This window comes from Nannobrachium achirus, assembly GCF_963921795.1.
Source record: "Nannobrachium achirus genome assembly, chromosome: 7".
Lineage (NCBI taxonomy): Eukaryota > Metazoa > Chordata > Actinopteri > Myctophiformes > Myctophidae > Nannobrachium > Nannobrachium achirus.
This window is the reverse complement of record NC_137816.1, coordinates 1,049,330-1,076,133: the sequence shown is the minus strand read 5'-3', so window position 1 is coordinate 1,076,133 and position 26,804 is coordinate 1,049,330. Positions and strand designations below refer to the sequence as shown.

The window sequence follows — 26,804 nt, the reverse complement described above, 5'->3', positions numbered from 1 at the left end:
AACCGAGAGCAAAGAGTTTCATCGAAAGAGATTAACGTTGCCGACATTCTGTCACCAGTTAGTTCTCAACACATACATTTCATATGATTATGATTATTATGACATGAATGATTGACAATGACACGGTAAGTTCATCCAAATATATGGCCTCATTCCAAAATGTGTTGTTCCAGTACAAATAGATGAGTATGCAAGCATTTAGAAAATAAACTATTGAGCAACAGAACGTTTGGATATAAGCCATGATAATAGCATACTGAGGCAGCGCAGCCTCAGAACAAATATAACATGTGTGTCATTGCTTATATCAGTGGTCTTTTCAGGCCACAACCCCCAAAATAATCAAATTTTACCTGGGGACCCCCCTACCCTGACGAGCACTAAGAGTTGAGGCATTACATTTTGTATAACACGGTTCTATTGTGAAAATAGCAGATCGACATGCTCACATGTAGATCTGCTATTTTCACAATTTCTGCCTCTATATATTTGACAATTTGGCCAATGTTTAATTTGTCATTTCAGAGGTATTAAAAAGTCCTAAAATTGTCACTTTAGAAATGTGCAGATACCCTCTATACACTTAAAATGTATGTTGGTTTGTTTACTGTTGAGTGAGCAAACAATGTTGCACATTACGTTAATCATCTGGGGACCCACCAAAATTATTTGGGGACCCCCCTAGGGGTCCCGACCCACATGTTGAGAACCACTGGCTTATATTATAAGCCCTAAAAATACTGACAAATTAGAAGAGGCCCCCCTTGACCCACATTCAAGGTTAAATAAACTCATGAGGCCCTCATCCCACAACAACGTTTGACAGGTCAATATTAAGCGTCCAGTTGTGACGTGAAACGGAACTTCAGTGTTCATTCATCCTTTTTGTACAGTAAAGCCCTTTGCACACAGGCGCGTTTAACCGCACGGATAAAACGGACAATATCGTTTTTTGAAAAGAAAACAATGATTCTCTATGACCTCATGCACACCGGCTCCGAATTAGCCGTGCGACGAGTGGCTGCCGCCGTGCGTTTTTTTCTCGATCGAACCCAGTTCGATTTGTGCGTCTTGTCGCATGCGGTAAAAAACTCATCACTCCTTTTATGACTCCTTTTTGGATCCGCAGCGCCGATTCCGCACAGCCTTGCACACCAAATCCAATGCGTTTTATTCATGCCGCAAACGAAAAAAACGCAACTCTCCTGTGTGCAAAGGGCTTAACTCTGAGAGAGTACAAATGTAACCAAAATGGACCCGTAAGTCCATGTGGTTACATTGGTTCGTTCCCAGGGTTAAATTAACGCTGGGCATTTGACTGTGTGTACATGCGAAAGCTCCGAACAAGGTACATAACTCTCTTAATGAACAGGCACAATGTCAGTGTGTTGATGGAAGAGAGAACGCACCTGGACAACTGTGTTCGCTGCAGTTCCAGACTCCCCCCGCGCATGTGCTGTAAGGGACAGAAAGCAGAGACGTCCACACAGGTGGAGCAGGGAAATATGAAATACCTGCACTAATCACACAGGATCACTGACATGGAAGGCAGGATTAACCCAGTAAGAGCTGGAATTATGTTTAACTATTGAAAAATAGCAGATATACAAGCTCATATTGCACCACCGAGTGCCGAGCTGGGAGCTTGTGGATCTACTATTTTTGAAAAATCGTGAAAATATGTGCAACATTTGTAACTCAAATATCTGCTTCTGGGGGGTCCCTGGTACATAATATTTCGAGATGGGGGTCGGCAGCCAAATACATATATTTCTAGGGGGTCCTTGACCGTTTGAGAACCACTGACATAGAAACATGCGTTTCTCCTTGGAAGGATTTAGAAGACATTTATAGAATCGGGTCAAAATATCCAGAGACACAATTTCACGATTTTTCAAAAATAGCAGATCTACAAGCTCGCACGGCACCGTGTGCCACGCTGTGAGCTTGTAAATCTGCTATTTTTTAATAGTTAAAGCATAAAATAATGATTAAAGTAATAATGCGTAATAATGCGTTGTCAATTGTGTGTGACAGTCAGTGTCTGAATTATTATACACTAGTCCTTACCCGTTCAAAGATATGAGCTCCGAAATGATGTGCAGTGTGTGGGTTATGGGATGTGCACTGTGCACACAGTATATGAGGGGTGGAAAGTAACTTTAACTGGTGCTTGCATGCTAATATGTAGGAGCATCAATGTAAGAAATAGCCGTTCCATTTAACGGCTACAGAGATACTGTGTACCGATCTGCATGATTTTTGGACAACATCTGTAACAGGGCCAGAACCCCCCCCCCCCCCCGCCCGCCCGCCCGCCTGCCTGCACAACCCCCCCCCCCCCCCCCCCCCCCCCCGTGTGTGTGTGTGTGTGTGTGTGTGTGTGTGTGTGTGTGTGTGTGTGTGTGTGTGTGTGTGGGTTTGTGTGTGATTGTGCATGGCCTGAACAACAGCGCCCCTCCCTTAACATGTGTGGTCACAAAAGGTACTGTAGGCTAAATAGATATAGATACACCATAAAAATGCTATTATACAGCATACGATTTGTGAAAGTGACAAACGGGCTTCACAGTTATGTTAGGTGTGTTCATATGCTGATGGTGATGCGATTTCAGATCAATTGCTCCAGCCACCGAGGAGAAACGCTGAGACAGACACTCAGACATTCGCAAAATTATAGTATAGATGGTGAAGTTACCATTTCCTTTCCCTATTTATAGGCTGTTGTTTATCAACCACTGCCATGTACACTATTGGTACATAATTGGTACATAAATACCGTACAGGTGGTCCATGGGGGAAAAAAATCTAAACATAATATTAATATTGCAATTCCATCAAATGTAAGAAACTAATAGATGTAGTGTGGGAGAAAAATGTTTTTCAAAACTTGGGGATTGGACCGTTAATATTTGGGTCACAAACCAAACCCATATTTCTCACCTCTGTGTCATATTGATACTGACTGGGCTCTTAACCCTTTTCTGGTAATACAGTTTTCTCCTATTTTTAATTAAAAGTCTTATCAATCACCTGATAAGGCCACTCGCGATAGCTGACTATGATCACAGAAACATTTTCTGAGCAGTGATAGATTTAACTGTCACTTCTCATGTTGCTTAAAGGACAACTTTGTTTTTTTTTAAAACAAGGGTTCATATTTTAGATTGTAGAGAAAAGAAAAGATGACTGTTAAAAATAAAATGTTTTCATTTACTGCTTTCTATTGTTTAAAGGTTATACACCATGCATTTAAAAAGTATTTATGTCATATTGTTTATGTCCCAAAAACGTTTTTCAAAAGGTTTGAGGCTAAATTACCACTCCTGAATAGAGAGCCTCTCTCATTTTTGAATGGCTCTCAGAGCTTTTCAGCTGCAGTACCACCTTTGGCCTGAACTGCGCCACCCCCCCAAAAATCGTTTTGAAAAAAAAAAAAAAAATCTTTTTTGAAAAAAGAAAAAAAAAAAAGAAATCATCAAAAACGGCCGATGATGACGTCACAATCGGCAGCAAATCTGGATAGCCTTTTTTGAGAACCTGTGGGACACTTTTAACCTTCGCCTTCTCAAAACCAGAGAAAGACACAACGGTCAGAAATGGGACTTTGTGAGGATAGAAGGTGCTAGTGGGACCCCAAAAAAAGGTTTTAAAATAGGAAAAGTGAAATTTCACGGTGTATCACCTTTAAGCGATTTTAGTATTTTGATTTCAGTGGGTGGGGGCATGCGTACAAGTAGCTAAATATGTCTTTTTAGACACAATAAGCTGGCAATTTCTTTGTTACTATTTACACCAGCCCCCATAAGTCACAACTGCCCATGAAAGATTGCAGTGCATCTTGGGAATGGGCTTATTTTGTCTAAAAATACATATTTAGCCACTTGCATGCATGCCCCCAACCTGGGGGCATCGTTAAAATCACTAAAACAATAGAAAGAAGTAAATGAAAACATTTTAACACTCATCTTTTCTTTTCTTTTCTCTAATGACTATCTAAAATATGAACCCTTGTTGTAAAAAACTAAAGTTGTCCTTATGTCTTGTACGTTTGATAATTCCTCTGTTCAAGTTGTGCTTTCCCTTGGTAAGCAGTGACTTTTCTCTACCGCTTTCCATATTATGTTGAATCTGATCTACGGTGGCCTAAAGCTCCTTAGGGCCAGCGTCAATACATGTCATTGTTGTCAACCAATTCCTGTGTTGGCATTTTTGTATCACATTTTTGGAACAATCCCTTTGAATTGAATTTGAAAACACACGCGAGAAAACACATTTCAATGGTGACTTTCAGTCCCAGGATGCGTGTATCAAAACAGCATCCCGGATCTGACAATGGAAGCTTGTGATTGGCTGAACCGGACCGTGCGGAGGTGCCGAGAGCTCACTCGTGTATAGTAATATAATAGGCCTACATGCGATGTTTCATAACATATTGGCCTAATACAAGAAATAATCATAAACATTCTATATTTATAAGGTCAAGTATTATACTTAATAATTGGGAGTTACAAGAAGTTAAGAACCATTATCATAGTTATAATAGGCCTACATTTTACAGTAGTTTGGTTTGATAAGGTTGTGGGCAGAACAATTTGTCCTTGTTTGTTATTTGACTATTTTTACTTTCATTATTATTAAAGACACTTCATAGTGAATTAGTGATTATAATAAATAGCCTATGTCGTGATTGTTGTTATAGCTAGATCAGATTGTGTTAATAATATAACGCCGGCGCGCCTCCGTCATCTCCACCGTCATCTCCACCGAAAACAAGCGCTCTCCCCTTGTTCCATTGTCGGATCCGGGATGCTGTTTTGATTCACACGCACGTGATGGAGGTGTTTCATTCCTCTCTTTGTGTTTCTCTCTCTGTCTCCTATAGTCTCACAGAGGTCATTCTCTCTGTCTCCTATAGTCTCACAGAGGTCATTCTGTCTCCTATAGTCTCACAGAGGTCATTCTTCTAGCCAGCACATGTCTGGGATGTTACTACTACACAGTGTCGTCACCATGGATGCCTACATCACAGACAGGTATTGCACAACTGGACGTCAATGGTGACTGTTCTGCCCAACGGGCACCGGTCTGGGTTCTCCACCATTACTTCTGAGACTCCTACATTCAATCCCTCATATACTGTGCACACCCCCCGGGCACAGGACTAGTACTAGTAAGACACCTCAGGGTGACTTGCGACCTCAGGGTGACATGCGACCTCGCCCTAGGTCGCGCCAATTCTTGGCCATCTGGCCAGTGATGTATATGGGACCAGTTACTCAGATATGGAGACCCCTTCATGATAGTTATGTTATGTCAAAACATGCCCATATATGGACATTACCAAATATGGGCATTCCCATATATGTCCTTAATTGCGACCGTCAGGTCGCAGTTTAGTATCAAAACCTCCACCGGCCGCCTGTCCGTCCGTCCGTCCGTCGGTCACACGTCACACGTCACACGTCACACCTTTGCCCTGCTCATATCTCCGCATCAGTATGACATCACACTGCTGACATCAGTATGACATCACACCATATATGGAGGGATGTGTTGGTTATCTCCATATCTGGAGATTCAACCTTCAACGATTTTGACATCTTGTTACTAATCTGTCGGTAGATAATGCGGTCTTATATAAGGGTCATTTGTGTACGGTGTGATGTCATACTGATGTCAGCAGTGTGATGTCATACTGATGTCAGCAGCTATGTCTCTATATATGGAGTTATATGTTGTTCGTGTCCAAATATGGGGCTTGTGAGGTCAGACTTAGTGAGATTCGTCGGTTATCTCCATATATGGAGGGATGTGTTGGTTATCTCCATATCTGGAGATTCAACCTTCAACGATTTTGACATCTTGTTACTAATCTGTCGGTAGATAATGCCGGTCTTATATAAGGGTCATTTGTGTACGGTGTGATGTCATACTGATGTCAGCAGTGTGATGTCATACTGATGTCAGCAGCTATGTCTCTATGGAGTTATATGTTGTTCGTGTCCAAATATGGGGCTTGTGAGGTCAGACTTAGTGAGATTCGTCGGTTATCTCCATATATGGAGGGATGTGTTGGTTATCTCCATATCTGGAGATTCAACCTTGAACGATTTTGACATCTTGTTACTAATCTGTCGGTAGATAATGCCGGTCTTATATAAGGGTCATTTGTGTACGGTGTGATGTCATACTGATGTCAGCAGTGTGATGTCATACTGATGCGGAGATATGAGCAGGGCAAAGGTGTGACAAGGCCCTGCAGAAAATGCATGACACGCTGCTGCGCCACACTCAGCACCCCTAAAAACCAGTACTTGGGATTTGTTGATGTAAATGTTCACATAGAGTGTAATAATTGGTAAAACAAACTTTTGGCCTATTTGTGTTGGTCGCTTATCTCCCGATTAGGGAGTCTTACTGGTATTGATAACATAAATCCTTAATAATGTCCTTAATATTGACAATATAGGAATCTCCATATATGGGCATAAAACGTACGTTAATTAGTAATGCCAAGCAGGGCCTTGGTGAGTTAGGACCTTGGTTTGATGCCTGTGGATCTCCATATATGGGCGTACCCTAACAATTCTCATTTTCTGCCTGGGATTTATCTCCATGTATGGGCATAAAAGTTTTTTTTTTCTTTTTCTGGGAATGACCATATGGACTTTTATACCCTGAGAAATCTCGTAGCTTGTCTGACTGTCAGTACAGGAAGTGATGTCACGTGACATCCTTTTTATGCCCATATATGAGTCATTCTGTACCACATCACTGTGACTCACTGACATCACGTGACATAAGGGGGTACCCTAACATTCTCATTTTCGGCCTCCATTTTCTGTACAATGTCACGTGACATCCCTTTTATGCAGTGATGTGGCACAGAGTGACAGTGAGTCACAGTGATGTGGTACAGAAGGATTCATATATGGGCATAAAAGTGATGTCACGTGACATCACACTGACATCACTTCCTGTACAGCCGGACAGACAGTCAGACAAGCGACAAGGTTTTTCAGGGTATAATGCGACCTTCGGTCGCAACAACAATACGTACAGTGACACATGAAACAACACTCACCAGTTGTTGCACTCTTCCTGTATGGACTGTCCCGTGGGGTAGAGCATGCCATGGTACTCACATGGACAGTCTGAGGGAACCACGCAGCTCCCCTCCTCGTAGATCAGCCCTGAAGAGACAGAAAGACCGGATAGAGCAGTGGTTCTCAACCTTTTCAGGCCCCCCAAAATAATCATATTTAAACTGGGGACCCACCCACCCTTACGAGCACTAATAGTTGAGAAATTACGTTAGATCAGCTATTTTCACAGTTTCTGCCTCTAATATTTGACAATTTGGCCAATGTTTCATTTGTCATTTTAGAGGTATTAGACCACCTTTTTTGTTTCAGGGCACCCCATAAATATTTGTTTTAATCTGAGGCACCCCTACATTATAATTTTCACTCCCAGCACCTTATATTCATAGCATATCGTCGTTGTCAGGTGGAAACCTTGTATGTCCAAAACCATTCGTTTTGTATTTATCATCTATAAAATGTACTTAACTAGTGAACTAAAGCTGTTTTCACTAGTTTTGTGCGACAGTCTTGTATGATGAAGCAGGGCCTTGCTTTACCAAAAGACGCACACATTTAAACTTGGAGATACAAGGTTTCTGCCCGACAGTGACGATATTTTAGTGATTATGTTGCGAGGAAAGCGTTGAGAAAACAGCCATTTTGGTTAGAATTGAAAATAACTTTGTACTTCAAGTTTAAAATGATACTAAATATTTTTTCAAGTGTCCAAATAAATTCCAAATATTGTCAAATGATCTCGCGGCACCCCTGGACTGCCGTCACCGCACCCCAGGGTGCCCCCGTCACCCACTTTGAAAACCCCTGCAATAGACAACTCACCCTCAGGGCAGTAACATCCATCCATTAAACAACTCACCCTCAGGGCAGTACTATCCATCCATTAAACAACTCACCCTCAGGGCAGTAACATCCATCCATTAGACAACTCACCCTCAGGGCAGTAACATCCATCCATTAAACAACTCACCCTCAGGGCAGTAACATCCATCCATTAGACAACTCACCCTCAGGGCAGTAACATCCATCTATTAGACAACTCACCCTCAGGGCAGTAACATCCATCCAAACACAGCAGCTTGCTGTCGATGCATAGGCGCTCTCTGCTGCAGGTGGCAGGGCAGCAGCTGATGCATTCTCTGAACTGAAACTCTGCAGGACACTGCTTCACTGATCACAACAAGAGAGACAAAGGACACATGTAACAGTCTGACAACATAACACATGTCGTCGTTGTCGGGTGGAAACCTTGTATGTCCAAAACCGTTCGTTTTGCATTCTTCATTTTAAAAATGATTTAAACTAGTGAAAACAGCCGATCTACAAGCACACAACGCCTCGCTCCGCGAGACGTTGTGTGCTTGTAGATCGGCAGTTTTCACTACTTTTGTGCGACGACCTTGTACGATGAAGCAGGGCTTTGCTTTGCGAAAGAACATATCAATTTGAAACTTGGAGATACGAGGTTTCCACCCCACAACGACGATATTTTAGTATATTACAGGCACTTTTAATACTACTGTTATTTACTACTGTTTACACTGATCTAATATAGATTTACTCTACTTCACCGTACATTGCTTTTGTGTAATGTGTCCACACCAATGATGTTATCTTGGTGTGGTGTTGATTTTATCACGGTGTTAGGTTTTATGACGTTAATAACGTGATACAACCTCATTACAGGCAGGCCAACTCACAAATTGAAATTAATACAAATATTTTGAACCTACATAAAATGATCAATTCATTTATTTGATTTAGTGATGAATGTATCTGCTTTTAGGTAGTCTGAGGGAGTATCTTCCACCAAAATAGGGGCCTTCCGGATCCCCCATAGTAGATAAAAGTAGGTCTAAAACAACAGGTGGTAGCCACCAGGCTGGTGGAGGGTGGAGCAATTCCTAGAAGTGCAGCACGACAGCAGCGAAGAAGCAAATGACCAATGCAAACGTCCCCATTTAAATAATAATAATAATAATAATAATAATAAAGCTTTATTTGTATAGCACCTTTCATGACATGAAATGCAGCTCAAAGTGCTTTACAGAGCAGAAAATGAAGCACAGTTACTTAACAGAAAAAATAAAATACACATGAATACAATAAAGCAGAACAATAAAAACATAAAACATTGAAGAACAATTTCAGAACAGTGTGGACGTCAATAGCATCAAAGAGATAAAAAAATAATTCAGCTAAAAGCAAGAGTAAAGAAATAGGTCTTGAGCTGTGCTTTAAAGCTATCCACAGAGGCTGCCTGTCTTAGGTGCAGTGGGAGTTTATTCCAAACTGTCGGTCCGTAGAAGCAGAAAGCTGCTTCACCATATTTTTTATATTTCATTTTAGGCACATCGAGTAGGTCAGCACTAGAAGACCTGAGTGGGCGGTTTGGAACGTATCTATGCAGGCAGTCATAGAGGTACGAAGGTGCCAGACCATTTAGAGCTTTATAAACAAGTAAACTAATTTTAAAATCAATCCTAAAAACAACCGGGAGCCAGTGTAGCGACGCTAAGACTGGAGTAATATGTTCTCTCATCTTAGCTTTAGTTAAAACTCTGGCTGCCGCATTTTGAACAAGTTGCAAACTGTCAGTTGTTTTCTTTGGCAGACCAGAGAGAAGTGCGTTGCAGTAATCAAGCCGAGAGAAAACAAAAGCGTGGATCAGCGTTTTTGCATCGTCCAATGTTAGATAGGCTCTAATTCGCGCAATATTTCTAAGGTGAAAGAAGGCAATCTTGGTGACATGATTAATGTGTGTATTAAAATTCAATTCAGCGTCAATGATCACTCCCAGGTTCTTTACAGAAGTGTTACTTTCTTTAGACAGGTTACCAAGTCTACTTATTATTGATTCTCTCTGCGCAGTAGAACCAATTATGAGAACTTCTGTCTTGCCCTCATTTAGTTTGAGAAAGTTCTCACTCATCCAGCATTTTATGCTAGACACACACGTCAGCAATGGGTCTAGAGCACAGGGGTCGTCCGGAGCTACCGAAAGGTACAGCTGGGTGTCATCAGCATAGAAATGGAAATTCACACCGTGAGCGGAAATAAGTTCTCCCAGCGGCAGTATATAGAGGGAGAATAATAGGGTGCTCTAATAGTGAAGAATAGAAGTGCGGAGCTGGGGCTGACCACCAGCAACTGAAAAGAGTTGCCTGACTAAAGGGGAGCACACACTGAACGCGGACGGCTGCGCAGCGTCACGTCGCGATATCGACGCACGCGAATTGCCGCGCGGTAACCCCAACTGGATGCGGCGCGCTGCCACACAGCACATCCATTTCCCCCGGTGGGGAGAACCATGGGAGAACATGTTCAACGCGCGGCAACGCTGGGAAAATAGAACAGCGGCGTATTCGCGCGGCCGGCGAGGCGGCAGACCCGCGGCTGCGCGCGTCTGCCGCCGCCGGTGTGGGTTGATCATTGAAAATAATGGGGCCGTATGTTTTGACGCGCCGCTTCCGCGCCGCCTCCGCGCCGCCTCCGCGGTCTGGTGTGTGTTCCCCTTGAAGTTTCTCTGCACACTTCAAGCGCAACACTCATTTAAAGGAGTAGTTCACCACCAAAATGTTTTTTTTCTATTATATTGGTTATAGTCATACCATGGAGACTTGAATTCAATAATATTCTTTTGTATTTGTCACATTCCTAAGACAAAAAAAATATTATAGTAAATTCACCCCCATTGATTCTTGATGGGGACCCGAATGCATTTGGGTCAGAATCAATAGGGGTACATTTACTTGACCCTTGACCCTAAATTTACCCCCATTTATCCAGGGCCGTTTTTTATGTCCCCATCCAGGTCCATGCATTTGGGTCCCCATCCAGAATCAATGGGGTTAAATTTAATATAATCTTTTTTTTCTTTTTTTTTTGTCTTAGGAATGCGACAAATACAAACAAAATACAAAGTCTCCATGGCGTGAGTAATCAATAGAAAAAAGGTCATTTTGGGGGTGAACTACTCCTTTAAGTCAGAGTAGAAATGGACCTGCAAGGCTCCACACAAACACTCTCAGAGTTAATTACTGAGGATTTCACACAGCGGTCACTTTGGAGGTCATTTAAAAGTGAATGGCGTGACGTTGTATAACCATGGATGAACAATGGTGAATGAAAAGCGAGTGGGAGGAAGTAGAGTAGACAGGGGCGTCACAAGGGGGGTAAAGTGGGACTGAGTTACTAGGGCCCAAGGTGGAGGGGCCGTCATTATTTTATACTTTATCTATTGAAAAATAGCAGATATAGTGCCGCGCGGCGAGCCTGTAGATCTGCTATTTTTGAAAAGTCATGAAAATGTGTCAAAATCTTTGAATATCAAATTTTGCTTCGGGGGGGGGGGGGGGGGTCATTGGAACTAAATATTTTGAGATGGTAAAAAAAACACACATTTTCTAAAATAGCAGACCTACAAGCTCGCAGCGCGGCACTCGGTGCCGCGCTGTGAGCTTGTATATCTGCTATTTTTCAATAGCTAAAGCACAAAATAATGCGAAAATAATGCGTTCCCAGTCAATGAATCCTTGCACCCAGGGCCCTCGAATTTGGTGGTGACACCCCTGAGAGGAGAACAACATACCACACTGAGGTATGTGCTGCCTCCAGGCGTGTAGAGGGTGGTCGGCGTGGGCGCAGGCCCGGGCATACTCAGTGAACACCTGGCATACCGCATCACCGTTGGGACCCGACCTTCAACACAGGGGGAAAAAACAAAACAAGAGGGCTACTCATTTAGTTGAGCCTGTTTTAGACATACCTGGACTACAACACTGGTTCTCAACCTGTGGGTCAGGACCCCCAGGGGGGTCCCCAAATGATTACGTTAATGTGGAACATTAGAATAAAAGTGGAAGAAGCGCTGCGTGGGTCCGTGAGTAGAACAATAGGCTGAAGACAGGTGCTCTTTGGACAGGGTATATGGATATTAAAGGAGTAGTTCACCCCCAAAATGACTTTTTTTCTATTGATTACTCATGCCATGGAGAGTAGAGTTCAATAATATTTTTTGGTTTTTGTCACATTCCTAAGACAAAAATTTGATTTGAGTAAATTTACCCCCATTGATTCCGGATGGTGACCCGTTTAGAAACGGGTCACCATCTGGAATGAATGGGGGTAAATTAATTGTTATCACATTATTGTCTTAGGAATGCGACAAAAACCAAACAATATTATTGAACTCTAGTCTCCATGGCATGAGTAATCAATAGAAAAAAAAGTCATTTTGGGGGTGAACTACTCCTTTAAGACAAAAAGATTCTAGTTCCATTCCATTGTAACATAAAACAGTGCACTGATGAGGTGGGGAACTTAGAAAAAATCCAAGGCAGCTCTGTTCAGTTCTAAGTATAAAACAAATGTATTTAGCTCATGGCAGCATTAAAAAGAAACAACCAACTAGCGGACCCTGATGAAGGCCAAACAAGGCCGAAACGCGTTGGTCGTTTCTTTTTAATGCTGCCATGAGCTAAATGAATTTGTTTTCTACTTTGAACTGAACTGAGCTGCCTTGGATTTTTTCTAAGTTCCCCACCTCATCAGTGCACTGTTTTATGTTACAATGGAATGGGACTAGAATCTTTTTGTCTTAATAATGTGGAACATTGTTTTCTCACTAAAGGTAAACAAACCAACGTGAAGTTTAAGTGTATGGAGCAGTGGTCTTCAATGTTTTCAGGCCAAGGACCCCTTAGTTGAGAGAGAGATGAAGCTGGGACCCCCACAACCTGTTCATGGATTCCATATAGTTTCATTGTTTGACAGCACGATCATCAGTGTATTTTGGAGTCATGTCAATTTGTGTTTTCAGATATTTAACCCACTGAACCGTCGATACTTAATAAACGTACCCTTCACTCTGTACTTAGTCTGCTCTTTTTTCCCCTCTACACCAAAGGTCTACAAGCTCACAATGCCTCGCATCGCGAGGCGATGTGAGCTTGTAGATCTGCTATTTTTGGCTAAAGTTATCAGAATATGGACGCTAGGGTTCAAGTGGTTAATATAAAAAAGGAGAAAAAGGTTTCTATCACACAAAGATTTGGAGGACCCCCTGTAGTAACTCTGAGGACCCCCTAGGGGTCCCGGACCCCCTGTTGAAGACCCCTGGTATAGAGGGTAGCCTATATGCACATTTCTAAAGTGACAATTTAAGGACTTTTTAATACTCTAATACTCTAAAATGACAAATTAAACATTGGCCAAATTGTCAAATATTAGAGGCAGAAAATAGCCAATCTACATGCTCACAACGCCTCGCAACGCGAGGTGTTGTGAGCATGTAGATCTGCTATTTTCACAATAGAACCGTGTTATACGAAATGCAATTCCTCAACTCTTAGTGCTTGTCAGGGTGGGGGGGTCCCCAGTTAAAATATGATTATTTTGGGGGTCGCAGCCTGAAAAGGTTGAGAACCACTGGACTACAACAGAAACCCTACAGGTTCAATCCCAGTCAACTTGATCAGTGCAAGATCCAGTGCAAGTTAACGGTAATAAATGTAACATTGCATGCAAATAAACATAATCCTATGAAATATGACATGACTGAATCTTACTGGCAGAGGTCATTGGAGCAGCTGGCCATGTAGGACAGGGGACTGACGTAGTCATGGCAACTTCTGAAGGGCTCCTCCAGGAGCATGGAGCACACCTCCTCCACTTTCTGCAACATTATTACATATTACCATTTAGAACACATTCAATTCTATATTGCTTTTAAATACTCTTTTCACACTATTTCAAAAACATTGTGATGACATGTTTCTTTTTTTTTCTTTTATCATTTTTATCCCACGATTTTGTAACCCATTTTTTCACCCAGTGCCAATTGCCTATCCTGTAATCCTGGTTTCTGCTCTCCTTCTGCCACGCCTGGGAAGCCCCGGCTGGCCAGGGGGAGGCGGTATAGAAACCAGGATTACTGCAATGTTTTTTGTGAGGGTACCTACCCTAGGAGACACGGGGAGAACATGCAAACTCCACACAGAAAGGCCCTTTTGCCAACACCACCTAGGGTGTGGGTGCTGATGACGCGGAGGAGAGAACACGCCCCCAGTGCCCACAGCGTCCCTTGGCGGGAATCGAACCCAGGACCTTCTAGCTGTGAGGCGACAGTGCTACCAACTGCACCACCGTGCTCCCTCGTGAGGTAATTTTTCAACAGCTTAATTAAAGATATCATGGGTTCATGCATGATTTTGGAACTGATGGTGCGAGTGTGAGAGTGTGAGTGTGATGCGCTGTCCATACTGTCTCTGACCACCGAACTTTTCGCCGGAAAGTTCTGACTCTCCGACATGCAGCTTTCCGAAACTCTAATTCGGGGTAATGCTTTTCGTCACGTCATTTTGTAGCTGAACCGAACCTTTCCCACGAAAAGTACGTGGTCAGAGAGAATACGGTCAGGCCTTCAGTGCGAGCGTGAGTGTGAGCATGAGCGTGTGTGTGTGCGTGCGTTCGTGTGTGCAACCGTGCGGCCATGCGTGCGTGCAAGAGTAAATTACCAGCAGAACATGTGCGTCTAGCACAGCACACGGTGAAGGAAATCCAGTAGGAACTGTGGGACACCTGGCCTGGTGAGGCTCCGCCTCTAACCAGCTGTTCCCAAATATGGCAATGTCCGGGGTCAGTACACCTGGGGAGAGGCGGGGCCAGCAGCATTTAGGTCAGTGCAAGCCAACAACACCAGTGTGGACGTCATATGTTCACTTTAAACATGACAAAAGACATTAAACAGTTTCGTTCTCACAACACTGACCTAACCGCAGATCCCAGGGTTGCTTTTTTAGAAACGAACCCCTGGGGAATTTTGAACTGTGGATAGAATTTTGAAAAGTGGGTAGAATGGGGTTGTATGTGTATGTGTTGTATGTGAGTGTGTGTGTGTGTCGTTCCGTGGGGTGGGGCGGTAAGGGGGGACATCAACTACTCAGTGAAACAAAACATGATGATGGCTGCAAGTAATGAACTGTGTTAACCTTAATTGCACATAGCCGGGGACCCACAAGCCCAAAAGCTCAAGGAATAGGGTAGGACATGTGATTTTCTGCCGTACTTTTTATTTCTGTTTTATCTATTAGTTTGGTCTTTAAGTTCCACAGAATGAGAGGCCTGCTCTGCCGGAAACATCGCGAAAAAAAGTTTTGCATGAAAAACATTCCTTGGGTTAACTTTCAGCAGCCCAAAACTGTGAAAAGTGGAAAAAAGGTGATGACTCATCACTTTTCCACAGTTTTGGGGGGCCGAAATCTAGCCCAAGGAATGTTTTTCATGCTAAATAAATGCTTGCAATGGATTCAGGATCTTGAAAACCCCCCAGTTTGACCCCTCACATGCTAATTAAAGCAGAGTTTTTTTCCTTTTTTAAATATTTCTAGTGGAGTCAATGGGACAGTGAATATACAAATGGCCATAACTTTTTTTCGCGATGTTTCCAGCAGAGCAGGCCCCTCATTCTGTGGACCTTAATAAACAAACTAATAGATAAAACAGAAATAAAAAGTACGGCAGAAAATCACATGTCCCCTCCCATTTTGGTGACTGGGTCCCCGGCTAACACATATTATGAGGCACTACTACAGCAGCAGTGTTACAGCAGTGCACGTGAGGAACTGTCCATTGTCCTGGAATTGTCACTCATGCACGCACTCTGCTAGCATACAGGGGCGTTAACTGGGTATGGCAGGGGTATGCAGCTGCCATACCCTGGGTCCAGGGGGGAGAATACAAGTTACTTTAAAATATAAATCCATGAATGTCTCTTTGTCTATCTGTGCTGGTTATGTTGTTAAATTACATTAAAATAACTACAAATGCAAAATTTAACAAGGTATTATAATAGTATTCTCCACACTTTTATTCTCCCCATCTTGACAGAATAGTATATTCCCAGGTTCCGCAGGTCAGCTGCACAGGTGCAATTCATTATTGTTAATTGTGGCACGTTTACTATATTATACCAAGTTTAGACGCACTTGAACAACTGTTCCAGACTGCCATATCCAGCCCAAGAAACCATAGAAAATTTTGGGGAAAGAAATAGAATGTACTTCTTAAAATAAATGTACCATGCCTGTTGCTAAGGTATGGCAACATGACTGGCGCGCGTGCAAGATACCAGTCATGTTGCCATACCTTACCTTTTTCTGAACTGACGCCACTGCTAGTGCTAGCATATGAGGTGAAGTGAGTTTCAAGTTATTTTTTTCATTGTGAGGAGTATGGGAGGTCTGTCCAAACCCTTAATCAAAGTCTCCTCATCTCATATATGGTTTTAAAATATAATTTGTCTTTTTAAAATATGAATATACCAAGGTAGTGATGGAATTACATTGAGCAGCATTGCTCATTTCCAGCAGCACCAGTGGAAATGGGTTTTATCACTCGTTTTCAAGGTCATCTAACTTGAGTCCAGAAACATCTTGACACAGCTAAGCTTTACTGCAAAACCATTCAATTATCTCACCACCTTTCACAATGTTTTGTGCCAAAATATGAGATTTCAAGACGTCTTGCAATGCAATGATCCTCAGCGCTGGCTTAACTCTGAGAGTGAAATCTCACTGTTGTCAAGGAGTGGAGGAGACGCAGCTCCACTTCTTGACTGCATGTGACAAATACAAACACATAAGAGAAGAATACTACCCTAAATTCACAAAAATGGCAAATACAAAGATACAGCTTGACCCTATCCAGGCAATCCCCTACTTACCAGTAAGACTCCCTAATATGCGACGGTCATACACAAACTTTAGAATATTAGAATATTTAGAATATGGGAAATGGGACAGATCCATGTTGACATGACTTTAGAGATACTGTGTACCGCTTTGCCTGATTTTAGGGCAAAATCTGTAGGAGCAGTGTCCAGAAATGTGTTTTGCAAGAATCTGCCTCATGGTGGCGCTAGAAGAGGGCCATGTGAGAAATGAGGGGTGGGGGTTGTGGTTTGGCGGCCAAGGAGTGTGTGTGCAAAGTTTGGCATGGATAGGGGCAACGGTGGCGGAGATATGAGTAGGGCAAAAGTGTGACGTGACGTGACTGACTGACTGACTGACTGACTGACTGACTGATTGACTGACTGACTGACTGACTGACTGACAGCTGGTGGAGGTTTTGATAGTAACTGATACCATCTGGCAGCAATATGTAGCCACCTTCCACAAAATGAGGGACAATGGTTAAACATTTTAAGTGCTGAACACAGTTAATAGACTCATTATTTGAATTTGAATTTGAAATTGGTAACTCTTACACTTCAAATAACACATGCCGTTACAGTATCCGAGGATTCATGGGTGACAACAACACGGAGAAGCAAAACGTACCGTAGCTGGTCTTCAGGTCATCTTGGACGTCTGCGTTGAAGTTGCCACACAGGCCACACGTCCTGCCCACAAACTCCGGGTTGAGCTTGATGTAGACGGAGCCGCTGTGCCCGTCCCACGCCAGCGTGAAGCCTTGTCGCTGGCTCACCAGGACGTAGTGCGAGATCCTCTCCAACTCCAGGTCATGGATGTGAGCAGGCAACTGGAGACTAGACCAGTACAAAGTGCATTTAGAACTGGTACACATTATTGTGTATCATTATTTTATGCTTTAACTATTGAAAAATAGCAGATATACAAGCTCACAGCGCGGCACCGAGTGCCGCGCTGCGAGCTTGTAGATCTTGTATATCTACAGTACAAGCTTGTAGATATACTGCGAGCTTGTAGAGCGCTCTACAAGCGCTGCGAGCTTGTAGAGCTTGTATATCTGCTATTTTTCACTGGTTAAAGCATTCAATAATTCTAGGCCTAAATGGGTTAATGTATTATCTTTCTTTTGTGTATTTTGAGGATTTTTATCAATGGATATCTGCTATGGTCTGTCATGTTTTATTTCTGTGCAAATGCTCACTGAAATTAATCAGATTTAATGCAAGCAACTGTAACACAAGGTAGTATGCCTGCTGTATATCCTATATCAGTGGTTCTCAATCTTTTATTTATTACAATAGCCTAGAGGGTGGGTGGGTGGACTGACGGTGGGCGGTGGATGTCATAAATGTACAGTAAAGGTCTTTGCACACTGCTGCATTGGACTCGACTCGGACTCGACCCCCTCCCGCACTCGGTCTTGATTCGGACTCGCTTTAGGTGGACTCGACTACAACACCAATAACTACTAATACTATTGACACTCAAATTGTTATTGTCGTTGTTTTGTCTTCTAGTATTCCTCTACAGCCTCAGAGAACATTCCAGATCAGGTGTGTGACCTGCAGACGGAATGGCTTCCCGTTTGACGGTTAAGGAAGAGGAGCTGAGCTGTCCCGTGTGTCATGGCATCTTTAAACATCCTGGTGTGCTGTCCTGTGGCCACAGCTTCTGCAAAGAATGTCTGCAGGACCGGTGGACCGAAAGACCAACAAAAGAATGTCCTGATTGTCAGAAAAGATCCAGAAGGAAGAATCACTTGACAAATGTAAGTACAACGCGCCTCGGAGCAAACACATTCATTAAGCTATGCCCATGGATAATGTAAAGTTAGCAACTTGGCTAATTGTTATCATTATGCTTTTATAGGTGCATATGCTGAAACTGGATGCATCGGAAGCGGGCCCCAGCACGACACAAACAACAATCGACTCAAGCATGCCGGGTTCGGCTGTAAACACGCTTTCGGATCGCAGGAAGGGACTCATAACTGAGGCCCTTGTCTCGTTCATTGTCGAGGACATGAGACCAATAAACATTGTGGAGGGGAAAGGTTTTAAACGTTTAATAAAAACACTGCAGCCAGGCTATACTTTGCCCAGTCGAGAGGATATCTCAGCAGCTCTTTCTGCAAAACACAATAGCCTACGTAATCAGCTTTGTGATGAAATTGATGCGTGCTGTGCTGTTAGTTTTACAACTGATATGTGGACCAGCGTAAAAATGGAGGCATACACGACGGTGACAGCTCATATGATAGACAGAGACTGGGAAATGAAAAACTATGTGTTGGAGACCAAGTCCATGGAGGAGTCTCACACAGGTGCAAACATCGCAACAAGGCTTGGAGAAGTAGCCAACGATTACGGTATACCCGCGGAGAAGAGAGTTGCGATTGTTTCCGACAATGCTTCCAATATGACTCTGTGTTTCGATATGTTGAAACGGGAGGAGGGTTGGGGGGATGTCAAGGGGGTCCGCTGTGCGGGCCATACGCTCCAGTTGTGCATCAATGCAGCACTAAAACACCACGACCCTGTCACCCGTACAGTGGGATTTGGAAGGAGACTCGTGTCTCACTTTAAAAAGAGTGCGAAAGCAACTGCGGCATTAAAAGAAAAACAGGGCGGACAGAAAGTAAGCGATCACGCACTCGTTCAAGACGTCGCAACTCGCTGGAACTCAACGTATCTAATACTGGAGCGTCTTCGCGAGCAACGGTGGCCAATCTCAGCTGTCCTGTCTGACCCAAGCGTCACCAAAAGAGCAGACCGATCTCTGGACCTGACGACAGACCAGTGGGTCATCGCAGAGGACACTGTAGCCGTCCTTAAGCCCTTCCTAACTCTGACCGAACTGCTGTCGAAAGAAAACAACGTGTCCTTATCACAAGTAATGACGATGCTGAAAAATATAAAAAGACGACATCTGACAGAGCAAGATGAAGACAGTCCCGCCACAAAAGCTCTGAAAAGTAAACTGGCGGAGGAAATTAATAAGAGGTGGTCATTCTCAGACCCAACTGATGCTGCTGTTCTCTGCGCAGCCATTGACCCCCGCTATAAGCGGTTAAATTGGCTGTCTGACGAGGATAAGCAACAGGTGTACACGGAGGTGACTGAGATGGCTGATCGCCTGGCATTAGCTGACAGGGACGAAGAAGTTGACAGCGACGCGGCTTCACCAGCAAAGAGGGCTAAAACGGATCGAGAGAGAGAACGTGACCTCCTCTTAATGGACGACGACGAAGATGCAACCCAGGGAGAGGAGACTGCAACTGCAGAGGATGAACTGAATGACTTTTTAAGAGACAAAAAAACTGAGTCCGGCCCACTGGAGTGGTGGAAAAAAAATGCGGACCGTTTCCCCAAGTTGGCATCTGTAGCAAAGCGTTTTCTCTGCATCCCTGCCACTTCAACCCCTTCAGAGCGGATCTTTTCGAAAGCGGGATTTATTGTGAACAAAACGAGAAGTTCCCTTTTGCCAAAGAATGTGGACACTTTGGTCTTTTTGGCACATAATCAAAAACAAGTTCAGAAGAGCAGTGAGTAGCCAGACTCCTTATTTGTCCACCTAGGCTATACTCTAGGTCTGGACGCTATAGGCCTAAAACTTTTTGTTTCGTTTTTTTTACTTCAAATTGTCTTTTTATTTTATTTTGTCAAATGTTAGGCAACAGAAGCCAATAGACCTTATTCACACCGCGGCCATCTTGGATCACATGACTTCCTGGGATAGCAGCCTGCATTACAAACCATTGTGAACAATGGAGCGATGGTCCCAAAATATGACTTCTATTCAACCAATTTCTTTTTACCAAATTGACAAATGGGCAGATGACAACATCAACTTCCCCAAAATGATTGAGGTAATGCCTGTCAGGCTGTTTAAGAATTCATGTTGGTGCGGCAGGTGTTTTCTAGGCCTAATTGTAATTCATTGTGCATCACAGTCGTCACTGCTTTCATAAAGCCTGTTTTACTTAAAGGGGTACTGTCACCTAAAGGGGTACTGTCACTTTAAAAAGTCATCTTAAAATATGAGTTAATATTTTTATGATGTCATTGTGGGAATGCGCAATTATAAGCCAATCAAATGAATTGACTGTACTTAGACTACTTACTGTACTGGTCAGCTGTTGTTGGGGAGCGAGGGGCAGATTACACTGTGACTTGAGTTTCAGGCTATTTCAGACCCTTTTCAGAGAGACCGCGTGACCTACTGTATCATACTATTGTAATTTCGGGGCGCGTCAGCGGGCCTTTAACAAAAGAAACCCTGTGGTTTAGCTAAAATTTAAAGTGGTTTACAGAACTATTTGTATTTTATACAGTAGCCTATATATATATATATATATATATATATATATATGTGTGTGTGTTTTACCATGTGTTTCTGTTTGACAAGACATTAGTCTGAGATCTGAATAAATAAAAGGAGCTTAAGTAAGTCCAGTTGTGCCTATGTCTCTAACTCTATTAGCCTACATGTACAACTGCTGTATATTATTATTATTGTTGTAATACAAGTATCCATCCACTGTGTGTAGAGAGAGGGCAGCCCTTAACAGGCCTGCAGACTATAGGCAGTGCAGCCTCACGCAAGCGGCAGCTCGCGTCGACCCGAGCCTCCCCCTTCCCCGTCACCGAAGGTCATTCGATTTTTGGCTTATAAACTTCGATTTTAACAAATACAATCGAAGGTCAGCGCTAGTTTTAACAGATTACGACAAAACAGAAAATCACATCAAGGTTCAGGCCAGGAATAATACAGTAGATAATAGGAGCAATCGTTCACTTTGTGATACAAGCGTGACATTTGGGCATGAGCATTCCTTTGGGTCCACTCTTTGAATTTTTTAACCGAGCCATCCAAAAATCCAATATGGCGGTCTTTTTTCAAAATGGTCAGAAACATTCTATGGGAGGTCTATTTGGTGATTTGGTGATTGACATCACAAAAGTATAGGCAAAAATATGCTGAAAAGCGAAATCTGACATATTTTGGCGGCCATCTTGAAATAAATGGCCGCCATCTTTGATTTTCAAGTGGCCCGGTTTCTTAAATCGAAGAGTGGCCTCCAAAGATGATGTGTACCAATTTTCACGCTTATCACCCAGTGACCGCCCACCTTTCCTACAGATAAGCACGGCCCTGCTGACAGGTAACAAACCATCATTTGAAATTATTTCATCTCCATTACCAAACCGTGTGCAATAAAAAGTAAGGTTGCCATTGTGAGTTACCTTTGTCCTTTAAAGGTGACGCTGGTAGCGTTCAAGCGGACCTCTCCATCCCAGTTGAGAAAGAGACTGACAGAGCGAACGCAGGTGTAGGGGGAGGAGAGGCAGTCTGGGTCGTTGTGAAGCTGTAAATGCAAGGACACGAGATATTAACATTAAACATGAAAGATATAATAATAATAATACATTTTATTTTCAATAAACACAATTATATTGTGCATTTCCATTGTAAACAGACAAAAACATTCAAGAAAACTGATACATCTGGGTGTAGGCCAGGACAAATATCGCACGTGTAATAATATTTCTGTTTCTTCATCATCTTCTTTTTCTCTTTCTACTTATTATTCTTATTATTCTTATTCATAATAATAAAATAATACTGATAAATGATAATAGCATCACCATTAAAGCCATAATGAGTTGTGATAGCTAGCGTTCCATCGTTGGTTTTCCCATGGAGAGGTATAAGTATCTCCTGTCCTTTTTGTGGAACAAAGTCAAGGTTTGTTGTGGATGTTCTCAAGGCCTCGTGGGTAATTGCAGTATTTAATGGTAATTGACCCTAATAAGCAGATAGCTTTCACTAATCTTCAGAACAGATCTCCTCCTGAGGCGAAAGACAGACTTCAGAGAAGATGGCAAGAGGAAAGTATTTTGGGGAAAAGGATACTTCAAGGTTATTATGACTTAGTGTCAGCACTAGTTTCTGCACTTTGCATGAGCACTTGTATCTCTGTCTGTATGACGCATTTATGAATGATGTGCTTATTGTATTGACCTACAAACCAAGGTCATGTTATTAGTATTATGTGCAGGCACGTGCGCACATAGACATCAAAGGGGGCTTGAGCCCCTGCCCTTTTACCCGTCTGTAAAAACTGCCCTCTACCAGACCATTAATGCAGTTTTTACTATGGTGAAAGAAATGCAAATGCCCTCTTTCCATGCCATACCTGAAGGCAGCATTCAAGAGAATTGGCTTATCCAAACTCTCCTGAACTCTAACGCAGCATCTTATGTTGAAAGAATTGCCCTCTCTGTGTAGAAATCCATGCCGCCCGCTACGCCACATCTCCAGTATTCACTTGATTATGCTTAGTTCAGTGTGGTATCAAGCACCGAAAATAGCCGACCGCCAAGCTCACAACGCGTCTCAGTGAGCTTGGAACGTTGCTGTGGTGAAGAAAAAAGAGTTGAGCCGGAAGGCAAAGCTCTCTGTCTACCGAGCAATCTTCGTTCCTACTCTCACCTATGGTCATGAAGTGTGGGTCATGACCGAAAGTATAAGGTCGCGGGTGCAAGCGGCCGAAATGGGTTTCCTCAGACGGGTGGCTGGTATCTCCCTTAGAGATAGGGTGAGAAGTTCAGTCACCCGAGAGAGACTTGGAGTAGAACCACTGCTCCTACACTTGGAAAGGAGTCAGCTTAGGTGGTTCGGGCATCTAGTACGGATGCCTCCCGAGCGCCTTCCTAGGAAGGTCCTCGATGCACGTCCCACTGGGAGGAGACCCCGTGGCAGACCTAATGCCTCGTACACACTACAGATATATAGTTGAACGTTTAGCTTGGTAATTCAATGTTATCTCTATGGAAACCAGCTTCCATGCTCGAAAAAAAGCTTGGAAATGAAAAGTTTGCTTTTTTTTCACTAGTGCTCAATTTTATATCAGCTTTTTTTAGCGTTCACACTGCAACATAGCTTGCTTTGTTTTGCTCAACCAATCAGAGCACAGTATGGTCTGAGTAGGCGGGGATTCAGCCCCCCGAATCAACTTGTTGGCCACAGACACGGAGCTGCAGAAATTGCGACATAAATATTTTAACTTTTTTTAAATAACGGCTGTATATGTAATATTAATGATGATTTGGCATATATGTGGACTGTAATGAAAGGATATACAACCAACAAGTCGTGAAAACCCCGTGTCCTCCCGTGAGCGAGTATTCCTACCGTAGGAGACGGTAGAAGACGGTGTTACAACCACCGTCTCCTACGTTTGGAATAATAGCCTCCCGTACGACCCCCTGCATCCAGCACTCTCTCTCACCCGGGGAGAGCTAGACAGCTGGGGCAGCGCAGCGCTGCCAGCGCTGTGTGTGTGTGTGTGTGTGTGTTGTTTTTTTTCTCTCTCTCTCTCTCGCACACACACACACACGCACACACACACACACACACACACACACACACACACACACACACACACACACACACACACACACACACACACACACACACACACACACACACACACACACACACACACACACGGAAGCACACAAGCACAGCAGCAGCGGCAGTGACTGGACCGACCAAAACGGCTTGTTTCAACATTCAAACAGCTTGTTTGAATGTTGAAACGAGCCGTTTTGGTCTACATAAGTTACTTATGTAGTAACTTATTTCCCATCTAGAGAGGCTATTTTATATTATAGGTTTCCGAATGCACTCCTGTTAAAACAACCTGTTTTCTCTGATCGAAAGCAGGCTGACTGGTTGAGTGACAGGTACCTTGGACCGCTCATTTGCATAAAAATAAAGCTGCATGGTTTTGACCAAGCTGCCTGGTTGTTTAGCACGCTTATTTTTATAACTATATATCTGTAGTGTGTACACGGCTTAAGACCAGATGGAGGGATTATATCTCCAAACTGGCTTGGGAACGCCTCGATATACTCCCTGAGGGAGTGGAGGAAGTTGCTCAGGATAAGGAAATCTGGAGGTCTCAGTTGGAACTGTTACCCCCGTGACCCGATTCCGGATAAGCGGTTGAAGATGGATGGATGGATGGATGGATGGACGGACGGACGGACGGACGGACGGACGGACGGACGGACGGACGGACGTTGTGGCTCCAATGTGATTCTCGGATGTGGCACCAACGTGACTGGCCATCTATGAAATAAGTCGTCTAATGGCTCAGAATTTGGGCAAGGTTTCAGCCTGAGCCCCTTTGACTTCCATTAAAAAAAAAATGAAGTATTATTTTTGGAGGATCCTCTGTAATAAACTATCGGCAGGGTATTGTCGCTGTCGGGCAGAAACCTGCTATCTTCATTTTTCAACTTTTTATGTTTTTAATAAATCAGTGCTACCGAACGCCCTTTATGTCTGTGTGTGTGGGTTTTTACAAATATTGAACCAATGAAAAGCGTTAAAAAGCCCTTCTGTTTCCCAAAGTTTCAAACATTGTTGTTTCGTTGTTGTCCCTTCGGCGAGGATTTTCCTTGTACCATCAATACAGCGTATCAAACATATAAAGTATATACAATAATACAAGTATAATATACCTGGACGACAACGCTGGACTGGGAGGTGTCCTCACAATCCTTCAGCAACGTGTACGTGCAGCGACCAGGGAAGTAGTAGTACAGGCCATCAAAGGTCTCAAAGTTATACTGGCCCCACGCCCTGCAGGTCATCTCCCTCTCATAGCCCAAGTTTGGAACTGTGTAGAGAAAAGGGCGTTGAGTAAAGTAGCCCATAAATGACCACAGGCATGTACACAACGTAAACCATTAGAGACATTATTATTATCGTTGTTATCATGTCTGCATTGCTAAAATTAGTCAAGAATTTTTTCGTGCCAGCAGTTATTCGGTAATAAATAAAAAATAATACATGGCTAAAACTGGCACCTCAAACCAACATTCTCACTCAACAGTAAACTAAAGTGTATGAGGGCATCTGCACATTTCTAAAGTGACAATTTAAGGCCTTTTTAATACCTCTAAAATGACAAATTAAACATTGGCCAAATTGTCAAATATTAGAGGCAATATATCACGACGCTGCGAGGCGTCGTGAGCATGTAGATCTGCTATTTTCACAATAGAACCATGTTATACAAAATATAATGTCTCAACTCTTAGTGCTCGTCAGCTGGGGTCCCCAGTTAAAATGTGTTTATTTTGGGGGTCACGGCCTGAAAAGGTTGAGAACCACTGACATAGTGAGTAAGCGAGGTTCGAGGCTTATAAACGTAATACAGTAATGTATGGCCAATGCAGCTGCTGGGTCTGCAGGTTTGACACACAGCAGCGCAATGTGAACAGCTAAAGACGTAATCGTCTTCAAGCAGTGGAAATCTTTCTCCTTATATTAGTGGTGGCCGTCAGTCTCGAGAGACCACGGCACAAGCGCACGTGGATTGGATCAGGTGGTGCTGGGGGAGCAGTGCTCAGGCGGCCCGCGGGACATTTGCGGCCCGCGGGGGGCTACTGTCTGGCCCCCACCAACACCAGTAATAATGGTGGTATAAGAGCATCAACAACACTAGTATATCGTCGTTGTTGGGTGGAAACCTCGAATCTCGAAATTTGTACGTTCTTTCACAAAGTAAAGCTCTGCTTCATCATACAAGGCCGTCGCACAAAATTAGGTGCGAGGCGTTGTGTGCTTGTAGATCGGCTGTTTTCACTAGTTTAAATCATTTTTAAAATAAATGCAAAACGAACGGTTTTGGACAAGATTTTCACCCGACAACGACGATATGTGAACTGTCGTTGGAGTAGCGGGAACACCACCATCGCCCCCTGCAATGTTGTGTCCCTCTGCTTGGTACCCTAGACATGATTCGGCCCTTGGGGAAAACTAATTGGGGAACCCTGCTGTACAGTCTCTCTGGCAGTGATTGCACTTGAATGTGCTGCTGTCGCCTGCTGACGCTGATCGAGGGGCTTTTCGCCGTGCGCTCCTTTCTGCACCGTTTCACTCTTCTGCAGGGGTCCCTCTACATAAT

The 26,804-nt window shown here is 43.3% G+C and overlaps 1 protein-coding gene across 1 annotated transcript in view; it reads right to left on the bottom strand.

Annotated features, from left to right (window-relative positions):
* otog (otogelin) overlaps nt 1-26,804 on the bottom strand; it is a gene marked incomplete at both ends in the record, with an annotated part of 160,880 nt that overhangs the window by 124,217 nt on the left and 9,859 nt on the right. The window contains 9 exons of the mRNA XM_080729331.1: nt 1,410-1,456; nt 7,088-7,196; nt 8,151-8,276; nt 11,698-11,807; nt 13,676-13,782; nt 14,624-14,754; nt 17,447-17,655; nt 22,066-22,187; nt 25,354-25,511. Of these exons, the coding sequence (XP_080585457.1) occupies nt 1,410-1,456; nt 7,088-7,196; nt 8,151-8,276; nt 11,698-11,807; nt 13,676-13,782; nt 14,624-14,754; nt 17,447-17,655; nt 22,066-22,187; nt 25,354-25,511 (1,119 nt within the window). The remainder of the gene's footprint in view (nt 1-1,409; nt 1,457-7,087; nt 7,197-8,150; nt 8,277-11,697; nt 11,808-13,675; nt 13,783-14,623; nt 14,755-17,446; nt 17,656-22,065; nt 22,188-25,353; nt 25,512-26,804) is intronic.